Raw genomic sequence first — 12,504 nt, forward strand, 5'->3', positions numbered from 1 at the left:
GGCTTTTATAAGCTTTTATAAACCTGAAGAGCAAACATTATTTTTTGTTGTCCAAAACAGAATATTCCTCAGTCTCAGGCGTCTTTTTTAACGTCCGCTGGATTGTCTTGTGCTCGACTTGACGCACCATAGCCCCTATCTTTGAGAAGTGTTTATAGTGAAAGGAACATATTGCAGTTCAGAAAAAAAATAGGTAAATTTAAAGTTGACCTTTCAATCTAGAGACTCATTTCAAGGAGCTAATTAGCGTTATTATCATTTTGTCCAAGAGGGTAATTCACATTTTCTTGCAGAGTAATTCACAAGTGTGATTAACGTCAAGGCGAATAGCTTTATTGCAACTGCTAAAAGTTAGTTGCTTACTTTATTGTTGACTTCTGAACAAAGGGACCTTCTACTGAAGAAGTTTCACATTCGGGTTTTTTTCCAGCAATATTGGGTTCTTCTTAGTTTGTAGAACTACAATAAACCTGGATGAGATTGTTTATGATGAGTAAATAAACAAATCAAAATGCAACGCAACGCGATGGAAGAAATACAACGAATACCATGAATAGGACTCTTCGCAGCGACATACCTCTATCGTATCTATACTAAAACAACGAAGGACTTTTAATGAAAAAGTGATAGGTAATTTCTTAAGAGTATAATATAAAGGTAAATTCTACTTGCTGTTGACTTTTAAATAGCAATTTTACATAAAATGTCTACCAATTGAGTAGCGAAGGAACATCATAGAACAAAATCTTGATTTTATTTGTTAGAATTGTCAAGTGCGATTATCTTGACTTATCCGAAAAAAAAGTCGATAAACGAAAAGCTGAGTTTGAAAGGTTGCGAAAAATGGAATGCGAAGCCAAATCCTATTCCGGAAAAGCCCCAAAATTATAATTTGGAGATTGAAAGGGCCGCTGGTAATTTATTTTTTCAGCTACAATCTTACAGGACTGCGCTTGTCTAGGTATGCAGTTTTAACTTCTAAAAGTCTTGGATTTACGCAAAACTCCTGCTCTAAATCCTCAACCATTCTTTCTAAAACTTGAGCCGCACCATAAGAAAAGGAATAGCCTCCGCCATTAAAACCATAAGCGTGTAATATGAATTTGTTTTCTTTCACTTTTTCCTTCTCTAAGCGAAATCCTCCTTTTCTTGCAGGACGAATACCAACAATATATCCTGCTATATCAGGGTCCTCAGAAACGACATCAGGCGCCAACTTATTTGCCCTTCTTAATTCATCCTCAACTATTGCCTTATCTATATTTGAATGGGTCTGATTTTCTTGATTCACGCCTCCACAAACAACAACCCCTTGCAAAGGTCTCGGAATAACATACGTGTACTCATTTCCATTTCTGCTGAATGCCTTATCTGTTTTTGTTTTGACCAAAACATTTTGTCCCCTATTGGGAAAACTATTTTCATCGTACAATCCTTCAATATACTTAGGACCAACTCCTGAGGCATTGATGAAAATTATTGTATTTGGAAAATCAATGTAAAGCTCATCTACCGACTTTATCTCCTTACGGATAAAATTTCCGCCCAATTTTTGTATTTCATTCTTTAAAAAATGAAGATACCTAGGTGGTTCAATTGAAACTGTTTCGTACTCACAGCCATATTCAAATTGTTTATCTTCATATTTGCATTTATCCATATCTCTAAATTTAGGATTAACCCCAGAATACCATAACTGCTCTAAAGTATCGGGCCTCTTCTCAAAAAATTCTTCTACCCCTATGACACACACTCCACATTTAGGGTCGGTTCGAGCATCACTCATAAATTGTCTGTACGACACGGCTTGCATGTATCGTTGATCATCATTAGGCAAAGAACGTCCTCCATGCCACAAAGCGCCTGCCCAGTTAGATGCATACCATATGTCGGTGTCTCCAGGCAAGTGCTTTGCAACTGTAGTCACCTTGAACCCTTTTTGCAATAGAGTCCTAGTTATTGCGCATCCAATTATTCCGGCTCCCAAAACAACGATCTCGCGGTCCTGAAAGGTTTGATCTAACTTGTATGCCATCTTTTTAAGATCAATCTTTGATTTAAATGGTTTCGGATAAATATCTAAGGGAAGACTTGCAATATTTATAGTATTGGGGTTTTTCCTATTTGGGCATTTTATACGAAGATTTCGCACCACGCATTATCTAAAGGAAGGAGATAATGAAACAGGAAAGAAATAAGAAGCTTTTATTTAACCATTTTTGGAGTCCTTTCGCAACACATAGTTGGACAAATAAAAACTTTTATACTATTTTGAAAGGCAGAAAATATTCTCAAAGCTTCTACTCCTTTATCAGCTTTGCTTGTCCTATATTCATAGGAAAATATACGAAAAACGTTCAATAATGTAGTAAAACAAAAAGCCATACCCTTTCATGTACTAGATTATGCATTTCTACAAATTGAAGTATATGATTTGAAAAAAGCTGATGTCTGTTTAATACAATCTGATGTGCCATGAAAGCCCCAGAAATAATCCAGATCCAACATAAAACACTGTGGTAATAAAATTACAAAAGGATTAACAAAACTAGTTATGAGATGATAAGTAAGGAGTATTCTTAACATTGAACAGTTCTTACCAAATTTAACTGACAGCTAAGATGATGGCTTCCATAATTATCAAATAGAAAACTGATAGTTATATTTCTCTTCAAAGCTATATAAACAATGTTTTAAATTCGTATAATGGCTACATGGTGCCAAGCATACGTCTCCTAAATTCAGTACATCAAATCTTCCGTAATATGTCATATCTAAACCTCAATTTGGTTTGTGTTTGTTTCCCTTTTACAAAACTACAGCCTGAGCGTCTAGAAAGGACGTTTGGTTAATTGACACAGGTTTTGAGAGTCAATTGAAAGAAATAGTTCGCTTTAAGAAAGGTAAATAATTTTTTGAAGGCAACCTATTTTGATGCGACGGAAACCCTTTGAAGCTCATCATAATTCTGCAAAATGAACTTCATTACAGAATCTATTATGGATAACATAGCGTAAATAAAATAAAATGGGTCTCATCAACAGCCATACTAGCAACTAGAGGTTGAATATTCGTACATGTCTTCACAAACAATATTTTTGTATCCAAGGCTCCTCTTAATGCAGTGCCCCATGAGCTTTGCATATTCTTGGCAAATATGGGACTCGCATTTCTCATACTCAGTATAGAACAAATTGAGGAGCCCTACTGTGTGATTTTTCCCCGAAATACTATTTAATATACTTGCACAAGTGTCGGCAGCTTCCATTTTTCGAAAATCATTTGTTGTAAAGAAGTTAGAGAAAATACCTTTTATTTTCCTAAGATAATCAAAACCGTTAATTTTGGAGCTTTCTGCTAATTCTTCAATGGACTTAAAGCTTATGTTCTCTAGAAGAAAACCTTCAGGGCCCTCCAAACAATAGTTATATGCCCATATTACAAAAACTAATGAAGCAACGATATTAGGACGATAAAGTAAGCAATCAGTTCTTGGTTCGTAAACTCTAGACATGTCTTTGGGCCCTACTAATAAGATTTCTGAAATAAACTTATAAGCATGTATGACCGAGATCTTTCCGCTTGGCGATACCGCCCATTCGTGAATTCGACGACTGACAGCTTCATAGTCAGCGACATCTGTTTTCACGTTCATCCGACTTGGTGCACCAGCATATATTATACAATCGTATTGACTGAGACGAAGGAATACCTGTGATACATGGTAGAGAGGAAGCTTGCAAGCGGAGTCCTCAAAGCTAGCTAGCTTAGGTCTGTCGCCAAATGGGGTGTAAAAAGTAATTCTTCCATCGCAGCATGATCCGTGGCATATACTATCTAGCCAAAAATTCATTGCATTGAAAATTGTATCCTTCCATGACTCTCTTGTACGCTCATTTTCAAGCATCTTGATGTGAAAATTTTCTTTTTCAATCAGAAAAACTACCATAAGTAGGCCAGCAAAGACGACTTTCCTGCTAAAGGGCCCAACTTCAAATTTCTCATTGTGAAGTAGTTTTGATATCGCAGCAAGAAATTTGATAGTTTCCGTCTGGGGTGGCAAATTATATTTGTCAATTCTCGACATCTCCCAAATAGTGTCATCGCAAGGCAATGACAACTTAACCTGCTGGATTGAAACAACGGTCTCATGCCCAAAAATTATTGCGTGAGTAGCGTCTATTAAACATGCCATCAAAGCGCATCTTTTTAAAGACTCACTTTCAATCCATCTTTTCCAAGCGTCTCCTTCTTCATCCAATTTCTCTTCATGCTTAGATGAAGTCGATCGGTCACAGCCTAAGAATGGGCTTCTCCTTAATAACTGAAAAGTTAGGCCACGATGTAAATATGCTCTTTGATGCAAAATTCGTGTCGAGCTTGTCATTTCGTAACATTCTAAAATAATCAAACTTTGAATGAGCCATGGGGTAGCAGGGGGTGTCGAATCAACGGCCGAAAATATTTTCCACCTTAGCGGAACAGCAATATTGTCAGCGAGATGATGGGCATTTTGAAATAAGGAAAAATCGTTTTGCACGTGTGACACAAAAGAAGCACCAATAGCGATCATACTCAACAAAAGTAAAGGATGAGCTTCCTTTGCAGAAAATGAGGATCGATGTAAAATTGGGTATTGAACATGGAATACAAGCCAGTAGTTTTCAAGACAAAGTTCGATGTGTTCTACTCGAAAATCAGGGTTAGATTCTAGACTAGGTATATATTTCAACATCTTGTCTATGGATCCGCGATCCACTCCTGTTTGGTCACTTGTAGCATAATATGGAGAAGCATTTAACATCTCGTTAAATGCAGAATTAGGCGAATAGTCCATAACATTAAATGATGAATAACGATTCTCCATCGAATATGATGTGTCATCAAACAACCAGGACATTAGATCGGGAAGCAGATGATTTGCTCTGTCGCTTTCATTCAAATCAAGTAGAATCAGGGAAGAAATATCAGGAATTCCCTCAGCTACTGATTGATCTCTTGGTAAAAGTTCATTAGTATTCGCAGTATTTTCTCCGTTGAACAGTAATTTCATTCTATCCAATTTTCCTTTCATATTATTGTTTAATTCTGCTGAACTTCCTTTTTCATAATTTACACCTTTTACTTTGGGAAAAACACCATCATTATGACTGTGACTTTCTGATAAGAAGGTCAGCTCGGAGCTTAAAAACCGTATCGGTCGGCTCTTTTTCAAACTTTTGCTATGTTCTCTTGCTTGATGCCTCTCGAAATGCTTTTTTCTAACATCCTTTCTAACAAATTGCTTGTTACACCCTGGCCAGTTGCACGCGTATAAGGAACTCCTAGTATGATTTTGTCTGTGCCTAGCTAGATGATCAGATCTTTGAAAAGATTTGTTGCAACCTTGTTCCTCACAAGAATAAGACTTAGCATCAGGAACCAGAGCTATATTTTGCCTCATAGTCATATAAGCGCCTGAGTCATATCAATAAATCAGGTGGAACTTAAAGGGATTTTACTTCTAGTGAGAAATCTTGCCTTAATTTAAAGGTTGAGAGGCATATCGACGTGCACGACTCTTCTACGCTGATGTCAAGGATGGTTCCAGACTTCTCATGACATGAATACTCAATCGAGCTTAGGCTTCTCCTGTTACATATTTCTAATAATGAGAGATCTTCTGTTCTTTCTAAAAAAAAAAAATACAGTAAGAATTGAAATAACCTTCGATCAAGTCCCCGCTCCAACTTCGATGAGAAAGACATAACTCAGAATATTTTTAATGTAACGTAATGGTACCAATTTGGTAAAGATATATCTTATATGCTTTACATACCTAAATAACTATGAAGTCAAAATCGAAACTTATTTTTTCTTCAAAAGTAAATCTATAGTTTTTTGGTAAAGGAGGACCACATGCTTCACTTCCAACACCGTGCTGTCTATAATCTAACCTGATATACCTAGTTCCGTGCTGTACATCAAATGGATGTTTGGCTTTTTGTAAGTTGTATTCGTCGGAAAGTTTGAATCCGAATTTCTTGTCTGCTTGGATTAAAAGATCCTTCTTAGATTCTGCTTTTAAAATTAGCCATTCGGTATCCTCATGATTTCCATTCTCTTGGGGATATTCATATGAGTAGTTCAAATCCTTGAAGTCAACGTCAAACACGTCAATCCTTTGAGAAAGTTTTTTATCAGCATAGCTTTCACCTGGACCTCTACCAAACCATCTTACGCTGTCACCTATTTCATTGATCGAGAATTCATAGCCGAGTCGAGGTAAACTCTCGGGTAAAAAAGATCTGTGAAATGCACTCGCGCTCAATACAGTTCTAACTTTTAAACCATCACTATAAATTTCATAAATCTGCTTGGCTTTAAAGCCCCAGGCTAACGATGGGGGAGCGATGAAAGAATCGACCGTTATTTTGCAAATCATTGCATTTCCTGGAAACTCCTCTAGCTGCACAGATTTTACGTTGAGACGCATCATATGCAAACCAAATTTTTTCCAATGAATTGCATCCGCTTCAGCATCATTGTTGATACTAGCTCTCCAAAATGTCAAATTGTTATGACCCGGAATTAAGTATTCCTCCCCATTATTCTTCCAGCTCACAATCAGTCCGCGCTTTTTACAAAATTCGAAATAAGATAATTCCAGCTTGACAACAATATTTCTTTGAGATTCCTTTACGTTAAAATGGGAAGGCTCTAGGGTACTGCAATGTTTCGCAAGTCCAGTTCTTCTATTTAACTCGTATTGTCCCCAAGCGATTAATGTGTTCTTGGGTATCCCGAGTTGTTCAAGCATTGGCTTCACTTCAATTAACAAAATCACATTGCACATCGATGACAATTCAGGTTGATCGATACTTATTACTTCTCTAGGAAAAATACAAGGAACTTCTAAAATACCTTCTTTGATGACTTCATAGCTGTAAGCAGTATATTCAGTGATCTTGAAGAGAAAACGAAAGTCTTTAGATGATCTAAAATCAAACAAATTAGTGATATAGATTTTCTTGCTCCTAAATTCAAAGGCAAACGGCTCTATCACTTTCTTATATTCAACCAACCCTGGACTTGGGTCGTGAGTTGAGTCTACTAACCCATCCATAATAAATTCTCCATCATTTGGGATATCAGCGAAATCCCCTCCGTAACAATAAGCAAATTTGTCATCTATATATCCTTCTAAGCCATGGTTGCACCATTCCCAGATAAATCCACCTTGGAGTCTGTCGTACTTATAAAACATATCAAAATAATCTTTCAACAGTCCTGGTCCATTACCCATAGCATGTCCAAACTCACAAAGGATAACTGGTTTCTGCTCTTGTTCGGCATATTCTTTTAAAGTCGCAAAGCTTAAATACATTCTGCTATATACATCTGTTATTTCACCTTTTAAGTCATACTCATAATGTACCAATCGTGTTGGGTCTAGTTTCCTAATTAAAAGAGCCATTTCAATAAGGTTTTTACCATAAAATGATTCATTTCCAAGGGACCAAAAAATAACAGATGGTTGGTTTATGTCACGTTTCACGAGCTGTTCAGCTCTATCCAAATAAGCAGTTCTCCAAGCCGGATTATCTGAAGAAAATTTAGATGCCATTTGATACAATTCCTGCTTGTTTTCCTTGTATTCGATATCATTAGATCCATCTAAGGGTCTTCTAACCGCCTCAAAAAATCCATGACACTCTAAATCTGCCTCATCCATGATCCATAAACCATATCTATTCGTAAGTTCATAAAATAACGGATGATTTGGGTAATGTGATGTCCTAATCGCATTAATATTATGGGCTTTCATAATCTGTAAATCACGTTCAATAAAATCTAGTGGTACAGCCCTTCCAAATCTCGGATGATGATCATGTCTATTTACTCCTTTCAATAAAATTTCAACACCATTCACCATTATTTTTGAGCTTTTAATTTCGACTTTTCTAAACCCAATTTCTTGTGTCAAAAAGTTTGTTTCTCTACCATCAACATAAATTGCTAAGCTCAAATTATAAAGATAAGGTGTTTCTGCCGTCCACTTTTGTGGCCCTTTGATATGAAAGGTCTTCTTGAAGTTCTTTTCAACATCAGAAAAAGTTTCGTCAATGACATGATTCTTTTCTTGATCGCTCAAGAGCATATTGAGTTGAGCATCCCCATGAGTGTGTACGTCTAAGTCAAGGATAAGTTTAGCATTGACATAGGATTCGTCTAAGTCTGTTTTTACAACAAAATCCAGAATATAACCTAGTTTATCAAAGCCAAGAAGATAAACGTCTCTATAGATGCCACTAAGCCACCACTGGTCCTGATCCTCGATATATGAAGAACTTGCCCATTGATACACCCTTACCCAGAGGCTGTTAGTTCCTTCTGTATTCAATAGCCCGCTGACATCAAATTCTGCCAGATTTCTGCTTCCCTCGCTGTAACCAACTAAATTCTCATTCAAAAAAACATGATAAGAACAATCAATACCCTCGAATCGTAATCTAAATTCGTCAGAGTGCCAATGTCTCGGTACGACAAACTCTCTATAGTATGTACCAGTTGGGTTGTGCGTAGGTGGGTTTGGAGGATCTACAGCGAATGGGTATTGAACGTTAGTGTAATTTGGTTTCCCGTATCCATTAAGTTGCCAATGGCCTGGAACAGTAATTCTCTCAGTGAATTTAAAGTCTCCATCATAGGGTAATGGCGAAAGTTCGGGACTTTCAGCATAGTGGAAATTCCAACGACCATTAAGAGTAAGACACTCCTTTGGTAAGTAATAAGCTCTAACGGGCAATCTATTTATTTGGACTATCTCTGGATCGCAAAGTACCGCTTTTAATGATTCAGTGGAATAATTCATAATACTTAGGCAGGAAATATAGAAAATTCGTAAACTAAAATACGTGAGTCTAATTAAATATAAAATAACGTACACATATGGTGGAGGATTGCAAGCACATCCCCCACCATATTTCATAGTCATGGCACTAAGATATTGTAGAAGACAAATGCTACCCTCGATTACATTTAGTTCCGACTGAAGAATAATAACAACAGAACTCACGAGATTAAGGCGTAAAAATTCTCAAGTCAAAAAAGGGCATAATAATTTTACCACTAAACCAACAACGTATATCGCTGATAAAGATCCGATCAATAATACCAATTAAATAAGCCAAGCCTAAATAAAATATTTCCAATATAATCAGCATGAACGAAAGCAGATTTTGAACATCGAGTAAAGTGAGAGGATTATTTTGAGTAGTCGAATTCTTTTGGACGGTGTCTATACGAATAGTCTACATTGCCGTTGCTATAACTTTGCAGGTCCTGATAAAACAAAGCTGGGTAATCTCTAATTAAACTCAATGCCTTTCTTAAAAGTTCCTTATGTTCGGAGTAAAATTTCAAATTCTGACTGCTGCAATTATTAGAGATACATCTTCTATTTCATGATCTGGTGCATCAGAATCTTGGGAGGAACTCCATCGTTAGGTAACCTGATAAGGAAGTCCTCCCAAGATTCATGGCCGTTTCAAGGAATTTTTCTTGTTTCGTCCATTGGTGGGCCCCTGTTATGCTTTTCTTAAACGTATCTTTTATTTTTAGATAAGTCCCAATTTTATGCGCCCTATGTCCTCATTATAACTTTCTACCAAAGAGATAAAGCAGTCAATATATACCTTTTGTGGATCTGAAGAATTCATTTTCCTTTCTGGCTGAAGTAAGCGCCCAGGGCCATGGTCATCAATCCAGTATATTTAATTTCTCAAGTTATCTGCACACTAACTTGCAGCATTGTCAATTTGAATGGATAAATGTTTCCGCTTTGGATACTTTTTAGCTCTCTTAAGTAATAAACAAAGGGGCCAGGAAAAATCCCTAGGTCCATTATAAGAGTATTGGGGCATTTTCTTGAGTGGACTCGCAAGGTCATGTGCAAGAAAACATACATTCCAAACTTTTGTGATGGTTGATCAGGAAACAACGGTTCTCAATATCAATAATATTTCAATATCTGACATAGCTGAGTTTAGTGATTGAAAGTCATTTGATTTGTAGATTTATAGACGACATTCGAAATTTACATTATTGCCGCATTACTCTCCCACAACCCCCACATTTCCCACTATATGACCTTCCAAATGAGGTAACTAGATAAGATAAGAGTTATGCAATATCGACCGAATCATTAATTCCCGATGATGAAACTTTCTAGAGAGGCCGCTTAATTGGAAATGTTTCTACTCAATTTCATTTGAACCTTTATTGTGATGCTCTTCTTTGGTGGCGTGCTTTGAAAGAAAATGCCTGGATATAAAAGCAAGTTAAAATATGCTTTTAAAACTTTGAATGGATAATGAAATTCATCAAATTAGCTCTGAGTTTATTCTTTTTAGAATTGTCATACCTTAGTTCGGCCTATGACTTTTCTGAACTTAGCAACATCAAAAGTCATCCTAGATTTATTCTTACAAAAGAAAGGGTCGCAGAAATCAAGTCTTATAATGAAACCGATTCTTTTTTTCAACTGTATTTGAACAATCTCATCCTAGATGCAGATACTGGAACTAATACCAATATTTACAATGGCACATCAGTGGTTTATGCTAATGTTTTAAGGATTGCCACTGCATATCGTCTCACAAATGACTCAAAGTACTCGGATTGGGTCGAGCAACAGCTACTTTCCTTAGCTCGGCTTGATACCTGGTACACAACCCAATTCCTAGACACCGCAATTTTGGGTCAGACTATTTGCTTAGCTTATGATTCATTTAGAGTATCCTTAAAAAAAAGTTGCAGCCAACGTTGTATTCTACACTAACATTCAATGCTAAAAGAAAAAAATTTTGTGAGGTTTATAGGGAGTTCTAAATAGTTGTTTTAAAGGGCTACTATCGTACTTAGGTGATTTCTTATGAATACTTGACTAGTCAGACTATTTGCTTAGCTTATGATTGGATTTATGATGCCTTGAACGACACTGTAAGAGAAGAAATAGAAACTGCTATCACCCATAACTTCGTTGATGCCGGGCTAGGGGTGACTATTGCAGACAATTGGTCATACCACACAAACAATTGGGCATTAATTTGCGACGGCAGTCTTTTATTGGGAGCTTTAACTGTTATAGACTCCAATAGACTGAAAGCAGAAGACCTTTTAGATTTCGTTCTTCCAAAGTTAGAGCTATCTCTTCAGGCATTGGCTCCTGATGGTGGCTGGTATGAGGGCTATAGTTATGCGTTATATGGTTTTTCATACTTGGGCTTGGTATTATCCGGCATAGATACTGCAATTGGATATGATTGGGGCTTAGGACTAACCAGTGGATTAGATGAAATTAATGCCTGGATGGCCATGTTGTTGGGATATAATTTTAATATCTTTGGATGGGGAGATGGAACATCCCAATTCACAGCTACTGGTGAATTATGGACCATTGCTTACTTAGATCAAAAGTCTGGAGAGTCTGGAAAAAAGAGGTATCTTAAAACTTTGCTAGAGAGATACTCATTAGCGAGGTTGTCTTCGGACTACAGAGGTGCTCTATGGTATTACCCTCCCACGGAGACACTTCAAGACTACTCTAGGTTATTTGTAGGAAACAACACGCAAACCGTGACATATAGAACCTCTTGGTCAGATAGTGATAACCCTTGGTTTCTTGCCCTTAGAGCAGGTAATAATGGATTATCACATGGCCATCTCGATAGCGGTAGCTTTATGTTGGAGACGGACGGCTATAATTGGACTGAGACTTTAGGCTCTGAGACCTACAGTGTTGCAGGATACTGGGATGATATGCAAAGATGGAATTATTACAGAACCCAAACGCAAGGAGCAAACACATTAGCAATTTCCGATAAACGCCAAAATAATCTTGAATTTGAGAACCAGGTTATCAATGCAAACAATAGCCTTGTTTCTTCCGGTATCACTACTGATGGGTTTTATGCAGTTGTTAACCTTAGCGAATCATATTCTCATGCTGACTCAGTATTACGCGGAATCAAGTTAAATGGCAAGAATCAAATGATTTTGAGAGACGAAATTAAAGCTGCACGCCCTCTTGACTCGTTAACATCATGGCACACCAGGGCAAAAATTACTTTATTATCAACTAGGCTAGCGAGATTGGAATTCAATGGTACATATCTTTATGTGAACATTGATTTACCTGAAAGTGCCGAATTTGAAGTCGTTACTGCTAATCCTTGTACTGGAATTAGTAGCTGTGTCCAAACCCCAAATACAGGGATCTCGAATCTCGTCGTTAGAAATCCTAATTTGATGAACTCTTCTACTATTCAGGTGTCTGCATATAAAGACAACGCTAGCTACTTCTTTGAAGAGGCTGCTTTGGAAGACTGGAAGCTTCTTTGTACAAAGGAATGTAAGACTTACAAGCAGGACATAGATTTTTATTGGCTTAAAAATATTGAAACTTATTATTGAAGGCTGTTTCAAGAGAGTGGGTTGTTTTTAGAAAATCAAAATTTGATT

General features: G+C 36.9%; 4 protein-coding genes across 4 annotated transcripts; 1 reads left to right on the forward strand and 3 right to left on the reverse strand.

Annotated features, from left to right (window-relative positions):
• Positions 1-931: 931 nt before the first annotated feature.
• Positions 932-2,035, reverse strand: PRCAT00005822001 (FAD-dependent oxidoreductase; the record flags this gene model as incomplete). The annotated part of the gene is made up of 1 exon (XM_062955923.1): positions 932-2,035. One exon carries the CDS (start codon positions 2,033-2,035, stop codon positions 932-934), a length of 1,104 nt encoding a protein of 367 aa, XP_062812477.1.
• A 1,014-nt stretch (positions 2,036-3,049) lies between these two features.
• Positions 3,050-5,449, reverse strand: PRCAT00005823001 (C2H2-type zinc finger protein; the record flags this gene model as incomplete). Its single annotated transcript, XM_062955924.1, has 1 exon — positions 3,050-5,449. One exon carries the CDS (start codon positions 5,447-5,449, stop codon positions 3,050-3,052), a length of 2,400 nt encoding a protein of 799 aa, XP_062812478.1.
• A 369-nt stretch (positions 5,450-5,818) lies between these two features.
• PRCAT00005824001 (uncharacterized protein) lies at positions 5,819-8,977 on the reverse strand (the record flags this gene model as incomplete). The annotated part of the gene is made up of 1 exon (XM_062955925.1): positions 5,819-8,977. One exon carries the CDS (start codon positions 8,975-8,977, stop codon positions 5,819-5,821), a length of 3,159 nt encoding a protein of 1,052 aa, XP_062812479.1.
• Positions 8,978-10,354: 1,377 nt separating this feature from the next.
• Positions 10,355-12,456, forward strand: PRCAT00005825001 (uncharacterized protein; the record flags this gene model as incomplete). Its single annotated transcript, XM_062955926.1, has 2 exons — positions 10,355-10,777; positions 10,906-12,456. 2 exons carry the CDS (start codon positions 10,355-10,357, stop codon positions 12,454-12,456), a joined length of 1,974 nt encoding a protein of 657 aa, XP_062812480.1.
• Positions 12,457-12,504: the final 48 nt, after the last annotated feature.

Source organism: Priceomyces carsonii, assembly GCF_900007245.1.
Source record: "Priceomyces carsonii strain CBS4050 genome assembly, scaffold: Debaryomyces_carsonii_scaffold_7, whole genome shotgun sequence".
Lineage (NCBI taxonomy): Eukaryota > Fungi > Ascomycota > Pichiomycetes > Serinales > Debaryomycetaceae > Priceomyces > Priceomyces carsonii.